Raw genomic sequence first — 13622 nt, 5'->3', positions numbered from 1 at the left:
TAAGCAGGCTCCCTGCTGAGCAGAGAGCCCGATGCGGGACTCGATCCCAGGACCCTGGGATCATGACCTGAGCCGAAGGCAGCGGCTTAACCCACTGAGCCACCCAGGCGCCCAGCACCAGGTTCTCGAGCTCCGGCTCACAGTCTGCCTGAGCCGGCTGCGGGCGCGTCCTGTGCTTTACGGGGGAGAAACTGAGGCCCAGAGATGCCAAGGCGTGTGCCCAAGCTACACGGCTGGCCGGGGATGGGCTGAGGTTCTGACGTGAGCCCGTTGCCCCCGACGCCATGTGGGGTCTCCCTCGGCCGGTGGACCCGACGTGTCCCTCCATCAAGGAGGTGGGAGGTGCAAGACGGGCAGCCGCCTTTCCCCCAAGGCCAGATCGCCGCTGGTGGGCGGTTGTCAACTTCATGCACTCCGGAGAGGCCCGGCTACGCCTGACTAAAATCCATTTAAGAAAATTAACCCTGGGGCTCTCGCCCTGCCTGGAGCTGGCGGCCGCGGGAGCTGCGGAGCTCTTAAAGGTGTGAGGGCCGATTAATGGAGTCCATATGGCCTGAGCTGAGAATCCGTTGTGCTGGGTGGGCTTATCGTCAAGCCTCTTAGGATAACAAAGCGGGGGACGGTTCAAAGAACCGGCTCTCCCTGACACGGGGCTCTCGTGGGAGCTCAGCCGCACCGACCCGCTGAACAAATATTGTGGTCCTGCCGCCTCTGCCTGGGGCCAGGCCTTTGTCTTCACTCTTGGCCAGCCAGGCGGGGTCGTGGGCACCGTCCCAGTAAAGAACTGGTTTATAACTCCATCTGGGAGTGAAACGGTCTTGGATGGTCCATACCTGGGCGCGGGATGGGCAGGACAAGAGGGGCAGGTGGACAGCCTGCCCCTCGTCTACACCGCCTGCTGGGGAGACGGTCTGCAGCTGGACGCGAGGCTGAGATCCTGTGCCCCCACGGCTGCCGTGATGCTGCTGTCCACCGGCTTGTTCCGTGACAGACGCGTCAGCCCACCTTGTGCAAATGCCACGGGGTGGGACGTGCCTGTCCAGGCTGGCTGTCCGTGCGGCCCCAGAGATCAGATGGCTGTCCCTCTCTGTCCACTGCTGCTGAGCTTCTCCTAGCCACAGCCTGTGCTGGGTACTGTCTCCTGACCGTGCACGGGAGCCCAGGCCCTCCAAGCTCAGGAAAGGAGCACTTAGAGACTCCTGGCTCTAACCACAAACGAACTGGGACTGACGGAACACCCCAGGCCTCAGGCTTTTCACTGGGATGGGGATAGTCACAACACTTATCATGATGTTGCGCATTTGTGTTGGTTCCCCATAAAGGGTTCCATGTCCAAAACTGTCCACTTCCTCCAGGAAGCCTTCTTGGAGTGGGCTGAACGGAGAGTCACCTTTTCTCTCCTGTTGCTGCTTCTCCCAGAACATATTTTGGGTGGATGGGAAGTCACCCCGTTCAGAGCACAGAGGGTACCTTTCTGAGCCTCAGTTTCCAAATGTGTAGAATCAAGGAAGTAATTAAAGGTATTTGTGGGGAAGCTTAGAGGAAATGATGAAGGGGCCGGGGGTCCTGGCCAGCGGCTTTCATCGCCAGCCACCTTTGCTGTCACTTCTCTGTGGAGCAGTGTTTGCTTTTCAATGTTTTATTCCCTGAGTCTGTTACAAAACCTTCCCCTAGGGCGCCTGGGTGGCTCAGTGGGTTAAAGCCGCTGCCTTCAGCTCAGGTCATGGTCTCAGGGTCCTGGGATCGAGCCCCGCATCGGGCTCTCTGCTCAGCGGGGAGCCTGCTTCCCCCCCCCCCTCTCTCTGCCTCTCTGTTTACTAGTGATCTCCATGTGTCAAATAAATAAAATCTTAAAAAAAGAATTGTAAAACAAAACAAAATAAAACCTTCCTCCTCTGATTCCGGTAATATCTTCCTGGTCTTATCCGGGGTCCCCCTAAGCTGCACTCTGGAGCTGGACTTTACTGGGGTGGTCAGGGGCGTGGGACTGAGGGAGAGGGGGCAGGTGGAAGGTGTGTGATTGAGGTCACTGGGGGCAGAGGGAGGCTCGGACTTCCCAGGACTGTCTGACAACCTCACGAGAGCTGGGTCCAGGCCCGTGTCTCAAGTCGAACCTCCCCTTCTGAGCGCTGTGCCCCAAGGAGGGATTCGTGTCTGGTTCACTGATCTTTGCTGGGTGCTCTCCGGGCCACCAGGCTCTGCTGAGCTGCTCTGCGGTAACACACAGCTCCCGACCTCGGTGAGGCGGCAGGTGGCGAGCTCGAGCTCGTGCCGCTCCCCTGGGGGTCCCCGTGAGCTTCTGGGGCAGCTGCCCTCCATGCAGTGGTCCAGGGCCTGGGCCATTCCATCCTGCTGCCCTCACGTGAGGCTTTCACGTTAACACGTGGGGGCCTCACCTCTCCTTACCCACCAGGCCCTGGACTTACCCGTGTCCCTTTGGCTCCCAGGCTGAAGAACCAGGCACATACCATGCTCCCCGGGGGCAGGAGGGCTGAGAAGCGTGGTCTTCTTGTGTCTGAGACAAAGAGAAGCTTGATTGTGCCACTGACCATGTCTAGCACACGGTTTCATCTCGCTCGCCTACAAGACGCGCTGGTGACGGGCTCCGTGGCCTCTGCTAGAAGGAGCCCCACACGCGTCTGTGTGATGCCGGACAGAGGCAGGGTGACCCCGCCTGCCTGTCCTGGAATTCGGGCCCTCACCGCTGGGACCACTTACAGGGCATCTGCATACACGCCAAACTGGCAGAGCTCTTGGACGGTCGATGTTCTAATCTAGAACCGGACCGTGTTCCAGGACGGGCTCCGCAGAAAGGGGTTTCTTTGCCCAGACGACAAGGGAAGTCAGCAATCCTGTCTATTTTGTGGAGAGTCACAGCACACGTAAACACTGTCAAGGCTCTGAAAAGCCTGCCGTTAAAACAAACAAACACAGACTCTGTCCCAGTGTCCTTAGCCCAGCGTCTGCCAAACCTCTGGCTACCTTACGGGCTAGCAGGTTAACTGCGGTGAGTTTTACAGTCGGCACGGGGCCTGGTGACTCACAGGGGTTTGCTAAGCCACAGTCGGCGTTGTTAACTCTCTCAGCCTCGCCTTCCCCATCTTGCGATGGGGCAGTTCCGTCTGGGCCCCCAGGCACCCTTTACCCCTGACGTCTGTAGCATATGCAGCGATGTTTCCATGTCTCAGGGCTCGGGTCAGTCTGAGGAGGGGGCTTGTCGGACGCCTATGTTCTCTCACGTGAAGCCAGGTCTGAAGATAATCTTTGAGCGAGACTCACCGTTTTGGTTGTAAACGGTCTTCCTGTGTGCTTTGCAGAAATTGCATTCCTTCCTCATTTTTCCCATAGCTAGAATTGTCATTAAACAATCACTAACACCCTTCTGTTCCTAGAAGTTAGCCCGTCAGGTTCTGTTCAGGAATGCCTAGCCATTTTGATTTCTGGATCTGTAGCAGAATTCCCTATTCCCATTCCGGATCCTCTCTGCTTGTGTACTGATCCCAGGGAGGAATTTCACCATTCAGTTAGAAGTGAGGTCCCTGGGGGGCTATGTATGGTCTAAACTTCTTGCTAGAGTGTAAATGACTGATAAGGACCAAGTCTGTCTGTCAGAGAGCTGTGTGGTGGGAAGCAGAGGGTTTGAGTGAAGGAAAAGCAGGTACCTGGAGAAAGGGAGAGGGTGGCCACTGAAGGGCTAGATGTGACATGTGGCCGGTTCACTTAAATGCAGTTGACATCATTTGGGAATGGAGCAGTAAGAGGCGATCTATGTGGTGTTCGTAATTGGGAGGACAGAATCAGAGTGGCCAGCTTGGCCATCCACGGTCCGTCACGTGACACCTCACTGCCTCATCTGTAAGATGGCGATTAATGATAAGACCTGGCTTTTAGGATTATTGTGCCTGTGAGCAGAGTGAATACCTACCAAGCACTTGGAACTGGGCCTGCTTTTCTAAGCCTCTTCACTACAGAAGAATGGTTAGAAAATGCAGGGGAAGTTCAGAAGAAAACAAGTTTCCTTTAATATGCCACTGCTGGCCTTGACTGTGTGTCTTCGCATTTCTATTTTACCTGGTTGCTGTAGCGTGGCTGCTCAGGTTGTGCACTGCACAGCTCGGGGTGAGGTTAAAATGGCTTCCCCTAGAGGAGCATGCAGCAGCAATAACCTCCTCTGAGACTGCTCTCTGCCGCTTGTTTGAGCAGTGGTATTAGGTATTCTGTATTTCATAGGACACGCGTGAGGTTCTGCCCTCCTGGGCTGTACGCGTCTTTTGTAGGGCTTTGCTCCCTCAGCCACCTCTAGGCGGGGCTTCTGGAAGGGCAGAGCTGAAAGGGATTTGTTATTATTCTGCCCAATTAGCCTCTGATTAAAGGTTTAAAAGGCGTAAAAGGATGGGACTGAGAGAGGGCGGGAGGAAGAGGAGGGAGCCTCAGCTGGGTTTATGGGGCAGTAAAAGGAACATTATGCTTCGAGGCTCTGCTGACCGTCTCCACAGAAGCCGACCCTCTTGCAAGCTAATTCAGGGCGTAATAAATACTAATCCCACAAAGGGGGCCCCTGGAAGCCGGTGGAGAGCCCTATCTCCCTGTAATCAGAGCCCCATCAATCTCCCGTCTCCCTGCGCTCAGCGTCCCAGCCACGGCTGGGGCCCCGCACTCGGGACGCCGCAGCCTTGGAGCCGGCCCGGCTGGCCTGCCTTGTCACCCTTTCCTCCTTGGCTTCCCCCATTCCTGTGCCCTGGGGGGCCACCCCTGCCCCAGCGCAGCCCTGCAAGGCTTCCTCCTCTGTCGCTGGCCTCTGCTGCCTTAAGCTGGGGTGGCTGTGGTGTCACAGGAAGCCTGGTATAGCCCTGACCTCTTGGGGAGACGCGCTAAGCTCACCGGACGCGGCCCCTCTCCCTCTGATCCTCGGGGCAGGAATCTGCATTTTACAGCAGAGGCCCTGAGGCCCCGCACACAGAAGCCCGGCTCTGAGCTCACGCCGGGAGTGGTGGAGTGGGGTTCACCTCTCTCCTGCCTGCCCCGGAGCTCCCGTCTGGGAACGTCTGTGCACCCCCTAATCCTGCATGAAAGCATGTGTTTTTCTACCCTGCGAAACCCTCAGACATGACTCCTACGGTACAGAGGGTCTGCGGGGTCTCGTTGGGATATCACGGGCTCGTGTATGGGACATTCGTCACTCCCTGCCTCAGTTTCCCCAGCATCGAGAGGGAGCCGACGCCCACAGGGCTGCTATGAACCTGAACAGAGAGTGCGAGTGAAAAGTCCCAGGGAGCGCTGGCCCTGTGACCGTCACGCAGGCCCCGGCGGGCCGGCTGGTGTCTTCCGGGGCACCCTTCATCACTGGCCTGGACACCCTTTCATTCCTTCCTCTCCGTCGTCTTCAGCAGAACCCCACCCAGCCATCCCGGGCCACGCAGACCTTGTGGTCTAATCACAGGGCCCCCAAGGCTAAAAATAGCACAGGGGCATCTTGGGGTCTCCCGATGACCTTCATGGCTCCGGTCAAGTGTACGTGGCCTTCCTAAGCTAATTAGCCCTGGCCTCTGACCCCACACATCTGTATTTGGGTTCCAGGGGGCAGACGAGGTCCTGTTCCCTAAACAGGCAGACAAAGGCAGCATCCCACAGTCTGCTCCACTGTTGGGGGCTCTGCCTGGTTGGGGGCTCTGGGGCAGCTGTGGTCACTGCAAAGGGGGAGGTCTGTGGGCACAGCCTCCACCAGGGCTCGCGCAGAGGGGACGGTCCCAAAACCGCAGGCCTCTCCTATCTCATTTGGTGCCTTTGGATGTCTTGCCAAGGTGGCCCATACTCGGGTCCTGCTGTGTCTCCCAGAAAGTGGTGGTTACCACCGTGGTGTTGGCAATGCAGGCAGGCGCTAAGTTAGAGCTGCCCTCCCCGCCCTGAGAGCAGTGTGCTGAGGCCCCTCCCTGCCTCCCAGGGCTGCCGCAGCCCGCTGTTGCAGTCTGGGGGTGCAGAGGTGTTGTGCCCACCAGTCCTGGAGGCCACACGCCCCCAGTCACAGTGTGTGGGGGGGGTTTCTGGTGGCCTCCGGCGTCCCTCCCCTCTGCTTCCATGGTCACAGGGCCTCGACCCCCCTCTCTGTCTTCATATGGCCTCTTTTAGGGACACCAGTCATTAGATTAGCACCGCGGTCATCCACTGCGACTTTAGCTTAACTAATTGCATCTGCAAAGATTCTATTTCCAAATAAGGCCACGTTCTGAGATGCTGGGTAGATGTGAGCTTTGGGGAGACACCGTTCATCCCCATGTATGCATTAATCCTATAATGTTCTCTTCCTACTTCTTAGTAGAGGAGACCGAGCCTTAGCTCGGTGAAACAGTCACCAGGCCAAAGTGGAACTTAAACCTGTCAGCCTGCACGCGTCCCGGGGTGGCCCTAAGGGAAGCTTCTTTGCAGTCTGACCTCTAAAATGGGAGCCCTTGGAGCCGACCCCCGCCAGCAACACGAAGGAGGCTTGGGTAGGCCGGAGGAGGAGCAAGACGGGGGTGGCCAGGCCTGGCTGCTTTCTCGGCGGGGAGCTGGACTGAGGCCTGGCAGTCCCAGCGCGGGGAGCATCCACGTAACAAACTCTAGGGGCGTCCAGAGGGCTGAGCCAGGAGCGGCCACTTCAAGGGACTTGAAAGCTGTGATTTGAGCCGGAGGGTGAGGTGGGCACCGTCGCTGCCTCCAGCACCATCAGCAGCACACGTTACGTAGCAGGAGAGAGACAGCTCGTAGCGTGAGCCCCGGGATCTGGCCGTCCATGAACAGAGCCAAGGGCAGCCATCCCTCCCAGGCGCCTGTCCCCATCCCCACAGGGCACAGGTGTGTGGGTCCTGTGAGCTCATGCTCATGCAGCCCCAGGATACGAGTCCGCTCGGTGCGTTAGAACCCCGGACTCTGGAGCACTGGGTGCTGTAGCAAGCGTTTCTGCTGTATCGGCTCCTGGATGGTGGCTCCTTAAGCGGCTGCTGTGGCCTTGGTCCCGGCTGCACCACTGAGGGTCCTCGACACGGATATAGTCCGGCCAGGAAGGGCTGTCAGTGCCCTCGGCCTCCCCGCCCCCAGGGAGGCCGCCTCAGCAGAGCTGCCCTCACAGTTCCATTTTCCTGGTGTGGGAGCCGAGGCTCAGGGAGGGGTGCGTAGCAGACGGCGCCTGTCCTCTCCTGGGGTTACTCCATGTCCCCATCTGTAAAATGGGTGTAAGAACAACACCCACGCTCGGGGCCTCACGCGCAGATTTCCCGTCGCTTTGTGGTTTGTACAGAACCACACGTGTAGCATGGGTGCCGGTGCTCAGAGGACACTCTGCTCTAGGACTTGCGAGCAGCCATCATGGGGCGGCAGCTTAAACAGAGTCTGAGTCAGTAGGGGGCTGCTGAGGAAGCCCCTCATCCAGCTTCACCCGGGACCAGGGGCCCCCAGCGTCCTTGGTGGAGAGCGAGCCCCAGGGCCCTGGGAGGGTCCAGCACCCCCTCCCTACAGCCCGAGCCTGGGAGCTCAGCAAAACTCAGGTTCAGAAGTTCAAGCCTGCTGGTCTCCAGAAGGCTGGGCGGGGGCCACTCCACGTTGTAGCCATGCGTGGCCACCCGCCTGCTGTCCCCTGACCACCGTGGGCGCCGCCTTTCATCCGAGGGCTCCGGCACGGTGGCCGGTCGGCACTGTCCCACGCGTGCCAGCCGAGCCGTGTCAGTGAGCACGGAAGGAGTGAGATCTTCCTTGTGTGTGCGGGACTGGCCTGGTTTGCTTGAAGTCGGTGCCTGCGAGACCACACCTCAGTGCCTCAGGGTGGCAGCTGGTTTGTCCTGCCCAAGCCCTTCCTGCTGCGCACATCTATTGAGCACCTACTGTGTGCCCGACACTGCTCTGGAGCCGGGGCGTGTGTGGCCCCGCCCCATGGAGCTTGCATCCAGCACGAGGTCCCGCCGCTTTCCACGGAGGCAAAGGCTCTGCTGGTGTGGGCGCCCCGGAGAGGACACTTGTTTTTTAATTAATGTCTTCTTTAAAAATTAGCAACAGGACCCCAGAAGACAGGGTTGGGCGCAACGGGGCTCTCTGCAGCTCGCCAGTGCGTGTGAGCAGGCAGATTTCGAGTCGGGGTCCGGCTTTCTGGTGCTGCAGGTGCTGGGAGCTGGGGTAGCGGCAGCCCTTCCCGGGGGGGCAAGAACAGGCAGGCGCGGAGGAGGTTCTGTGGAGCCCGACCAGAGCTGGGGCCCGTCCGGGAGCGCACACCCTGTTCCTCCATCCCGACGGCGTGCGGCAGTTTGGCCTGGGGCTGCCATCCATCCCCGACCCTCTCTGCCCAGAGACTCCTCAGTCAGGCCACCTCTGTGGGGCAGCACTGCCTGCCTCCCCCTCAGGAACCCGCCCACATTCCGAGGGAAGGAGCTCTTTCTGCCCGAGGTGATTTACTGCCAGAGCAATTTGTAGCTAATTAGCCAGCATGCAGTGATGAGAAGCTTGCATAATAATTACGGGTGATCATTGCGTCTTGGCAGAGGGCGCCTCTCCACGGAGCAGCTTACATGGTCTGGCTTTTGTGGGGAGCGGCCGTGGCCCGCTCTCTCGGGCGAGGTCCTGCTGGCCATCACGGTCTGGGTGCCTGCCCCTTCCCTCGACGGGTTCCATAGGCAGCCGGTGTCCCTCTGCTTGTATAAGTAGCTTGCCCGGTCTAGGTGCCACCCACGAAGACAGGCAGCTCAGCGCAGAGGACGAGCCTTGAACCGCAGTCCTCTGCCCCTTCCTTCAGAGGGCACACCCAGACCCCTGACTCTGGGCTCTACTTCCGCACGACGAGAAGGCTGTCTTCTGAGCTGCCTCCGGGATGTTTTCTGTCCCGCGGGGAGGAGAGGGATTCATCCTGTGCCCCCGGAGGAGGTAAACTGAGAGAACAGAAGCCGTAGTGCCTTTGGGACGCTGCCCCCGAGTCCACACCGTGCTCCACGAACGTGGATGGTGGGGAGTTACCCCACGGGGAGAGCGGCAGGTACTGGGTCCCTGGACTCTGGGTGGCAGACGGCACTCTGTCCTTTCTCTGGCCCTGGGGCCTTCCCCGTCTTGTGTGCCGTGGTGAGGGGCACCCCGTCAGAAGCCACAGAGTGGTGCAGGAACAAGGTCAGGGCCATGGGTGTCTGAACAAGGTTTTGAGATGCAAACGTCAAATTCCCTGCCAACGTCTGCGTTGCTTTCCAGACAACGCTTTAAAATCAGCCGGGGTCCGGGCGGCTGATGCGGGGAAGATCAACTCTGGAACCTTCTTTGGTAGAAATCGTGCAAAACGGGCAGTGGTCCTCATTCTTCTGCAGGGGCTGGATGCAGCCCTGCGTAGTGGTTGGGGTGGGTGGGAGGGCCCTCTCTCCTCCCCTCCCCCATCAAACGCACGGATCTATAAACATGTCAGGACAGTCGTAAAAGAGATGGATTTTGCTCCCCAGCAACATCCCTATCGGTCTGTCGCCAGAAAATTCACGACTGGCTATTATGGTCCAGTTCCCCAGCCAGGCATCCCGCACCACGGGACAGGGCTGAGGGCACGGCTCAGAGCCCAGCTCCGCCCCTCACTAGCTCCGTGGCCTGGAGCAGATTGCTTACCATGCCCGTGCCTCAATTTCCCCACCAATGAAAGGGGAATAAAAAACCGAAGTGGCATTTGTAATGTCGGGTGCCCAGGGAGCCCTCAGTAATTCTTAACTCGCGGTTCCCGGCTGGAGGAGGTAAAATCGTGTGGCGTATCCGAGAGCCAGGCCCGTCAGGTGCACTGGTACGTGGCAGGCCGTGCGGGGAGCCCGTGGGGCAGGGGGAGACCGGGATGGCATGAGGTTTCTGAGCGGAGATCTTCCGAGCTCAGAGCCGCGGACACGCGTTTCCCCCCAGCCATTGTAAAAACATTTAAACCCACTGCTCCCTAGACTCGATTCTAGGATAAGGCCGTTATGCGTATTTTCTACTGACGTCAGCGCATTCCGGGAGGAGCGCCCGTCTCCGTGTTCCGCTCTGGGTTTCTCCCGCGTGCACGCACCCACATGAGCATCATGGAGACCAACATCTGCCTGGTCTACTGCTGCCCCCGGCAGCCCCTGTGCCTCTCTGGTCAACACCAGCCCTTTCCTCCGCGGGGAAGCTTCTCTCTGATTCTCCCACTGACTCTCAGGGCTCCAAGCGCACGTCCTGGGGCCGTGCAGAGAGCTCTCCTCTGTGTCGGCTCCTTTTGTTCCGCAGCACAACGGTGAGAAGTGTCCCCGGTGCTGCTGTACAAAGCGTGCCAAGACGTTAAAACACTTTGTTTGTGGGCGGGAGCTGTAGTCATTGCTCGACTCGAAACATTTCATTCTGAGAAATGTCTAAGGGAAACATATTTTTAAAAAATTCACTTTTCTTTGCCAGGAGCAGTGTTAGGCTTTTTTGTGCGGCCCTTATAATATTAAATCCCGTGGTTGTCACAAATAGGCTTATTTACAGTGCATCTCAAAGAAATGAACTAGCCTGGTGTACTGGAAAGTAGGAACGGGACACCAAGCTGAAGGCCACGGAGGAACAGCGTGTCCTAGACTGAGCAGGCGCCGCGGGGAAACAGAGAAGCACCCCCCTGGGCACTGTTCACACCTGAAGGGGGACTGCCAGCCATGTGTCTGCACCTGTGCACCAAGTGCCTCTTGCACCTGTGCCAGGTGTGGTCAGCTCCCAGGGCCCTGCTGGCAAGTGGGTGTCACTTGTGACAGTGAGTGTCCAGGGCTGTCCAGTCACAGGATGTCATGGAGATTTGGTGCACCTGCTTCTTACACAGTGTCCAACCCTGCAGCTGTCCCAGTCCAGCTGGCTTTCTGCTGGCGGCAGACCCTCTCTTCTGCCTCTATCTACATTGGCAACAAATGCTTGGAAAGTTCTATCTCTAAATTCATCTCTAAGTTTCGTTCATTCATTCAAAGGAGTTGGCTCATGTGATTGTGGAGGCTGGCCAAGTCTGCAGTCTGCAGGGCGGGCCAGCCGACTGGAGACCCAGGGAAGAGCTCTTGCTACAGCTTGAGTGTGAAGACTGTCAGTGGCATAATTCCCTTTTGCTTGGGGAAAGTGAGTCTTTTCTCTATGAAGGACATCACCTGATTAGATGAGGCTCACCTACGTGATGGAGAGCAATCTGCTTTACTCACTCTGTTGATTTCAGCGTTCATTGTCTAGACTGGTGTCTGACCAGATATCTGGGTACCGTGGCCCACATCTCCTGGAGCTTTACCGACTGCTCCCTGGAGCCCCAGAAACCCCATAAAGGGCCATCAGGTGGGTAGGCTGGGAGTCAGAAGGGTTAACTTGGAGCCCCTCAACCCTCTGAGAGCAATTCTGTTCCCTACCTGACCCCACCAGGCTCTGCTCGAGCCCCAGCTCGTACTTCAGGAAGTCCCAGATGGCTGTGCTCCCCAGCCTCGCCTCTGAGCTCCTGCACCTGTCCTCTGCACCCTGGGCTTCTGGATGGCCCCCACCTCACACTTTAGACATCACCGCACACTGTTCTGTAAGCACTGGGCCTCCCTCGTGCAACTTTCCCCAGCCTCCTGGAGGGGTGCCTCGGTACCCAGATTCCGGCTATGCCTTTAGCTCCCCCAGACCTTCAGAAGGGTTTCCCTCAGGCCGTGCTGCTGCCGTAGCCCCAGCTCGATGCTCGGCCTGGCTCACCTCTGCTCAAGGTCTCGCCTGCCCACCTGCCGACCTCACAGCCCCTCACCTCCACCCCGGGCGCGGGAGAGGAGAGGGACTGCAGTGGAGGCGCGCGGCGTGAAACCGTGTCGCGGGTGGTGGGCCCGCCCTGGGCGGACTGCGTGGTTCCCACGGTGACGGCCCACGTGGAACGCACCAGCCCGGGAGACCCAGAAGACGTTTTCCTTTGGTGTGAAGGTGTGTGCGCTAGTGTAGCCGGGGGAAGCGCTGGGGACCGGCGCTCCCGACGGCTTACCTGGGGGCAGGTGTGGTGTTGAGTGAGGAATTTGCAGATAGAATTCACGCTTCATTTGAGTTTTACCGTGTCTACATCTGTAGGATCTGTACTTCTTCCCGTCTAAACCTGCACAGCCATGTTCATGCGCGGAGCACACTCGTGGTCCAGACAGGGAGTGTCATGAGCCCCAGAGGCCCCCCCAGCCCCAGATGGTGGCTCTCCTGAAGTCCCAGCTCCAGTGTTTCTGCCCCTTGTGAACGTAGTGTAAGTGAGCCGCACCGCAGACACACTCGCGCGGGGCTCTGCTGCCGGGGCTGCTCGTGGAAGCCGCCTGCATTGTTTGGGAATCGATGACACCGCGGGGTCTCCCCCAGCGGCTGCCGCACAGCAGACGCGTCACCTCCCTGTGCGTGGGGTTCGGGCAGTCGGGCGGGGTCTCACGGGCAGGCCTGCCCCGGTTCTGGGGGACACGCGGACACGGGCTGGTGGGACTGCTGGGCCTCGGGGCGCACGCGGGACCTGCCTCCGCAGGCTATGCCACTGCTCCAAAAACGTGTTCGTGCGGGAGCGGCCGCACGCGGGCCGGGGAGCGAGGCTGCCCAGGGTCGCTCTCCCAGGTTGCAGGGCTGGGTTCGAGCTCAGGAAGTCAGATTGCAGAGGCTCCGACGCTGAACTTTTCACCACCTCGGGACGCGGGAACAGACTTGTGGGCCCCACTCAGAGGGGAGGCCTGGGTCACTCGGATTCCGAAAGCGTTGATCTATATCTTAAATCCAAGCTTCCTCTCATGAAGGGGTCAGCCTCTGAGGACACCGCTCTTTTGTAGGAGGAGAAAGTATTTTTAGCACACCCGGGATCGAATGTTGGCTCGGTGACCCAGTAGCCGTGCAACCCTGGACGACTCCCCGGGAGCAGAGAAATACGAAAACCACACACCGAGAGGCTTCACGCAGCGTCCCTTCGAAGTCCGCACAGACCCCCAGTGAAGCTGTTGTGCTGACGATTGAGGAAAGTTCTGAAGCACGGGAAGCAAGCCAAGGTCTGTCAGCCCTCTCTCGGCGTTTGTCTGGGAAGAGGGTCCCTGTGATTAACACCAGAGCAGGACACGGGCGTAGCAGAGCCCGACATTGACTGATCTCTCTCTATTTTTAAAGATCTTATTTATTTATTAATTTGACAGAGAGAGACAGCGAGAGAGGGAACACAAGCAGGGGGAGCGTGAGAGGGAGAAACAGGCTTCCCTCCGAGCGGGGAGCCCGATGCGGGGCTCGATCCCAGCACCCCAGGATCATGACCTGAGCCGAAGGCAGATGCTCAGCGACGGAGCCCCCCGGACACCCCTCGAGCGATCTTTTTAAGACGCCTCCAGTGTTTGTGCATTTCACAGTTTTTGTAATTTGTAAGTGTTTGCAATTTCACAATCAATATGTGACAGGATTAAAAACCCAAGACAGGATAGAACTTACTGTAGAGAAATCAGCTCTGCAGGTAAGTTTTCCACCAGGGAGTCTTGAGCTCTCTCTCGCCTCACCCCGCCCCAGGCCATGCTCGCATCAAGTCCATCTGAACTTGGGGCACCACCTAGGGGGACGCGTGTGACGCACGTAGCCAGAGGACGGAAAGGACAGTGCTGAGGACGGAGGGAAGACACTGTCTGTGTCACAGGGCCGGCCTGTGTTCATTTGTTCCT

The 13622-nt window shown here is 58.6% G+C and overlaps 1 protein-coding gene across 1 annotated transcript in view; it reads left to right on the top strand.

Annotated features, from left to right (window-relative positions):
* Positions 1-13622, top strand: part of LOC132004977 (uncharacterized) — a 168628-nt gene that overhangs the window by 154284 nt on the left and 722 nt on the right. Inside the window, exon 4 of the mRNA XM_059381639.1 lies at positions 12759-12961. Within this exon, the coding sequence (XP_059237622.1) occupies positions 12759-12961 (203 nt within the window). The remainder of the gene's footprint in view (positions 1-12758; positions 12962-13622) is intronic.

Source organism: Mustela nigripes, chromosome 17, assembly GCF_022355385.1.
Source record: "Mustela nigripes isolate SB6536 chromosome 17, MUSNIG.SB6536, whole genome shotgun sequence".
Lineage (NCBI taxonomy): Eukaryota > Metazoa > Chordata > Mammalia > Carnivora > Mustelidae > Mustela > Mustela nigripes.
The sequence above is the reverse complement of the archived record's forward strand: the minus strand, read 5'-3'. Positions and strand labels throughout refer to the sequence as shown.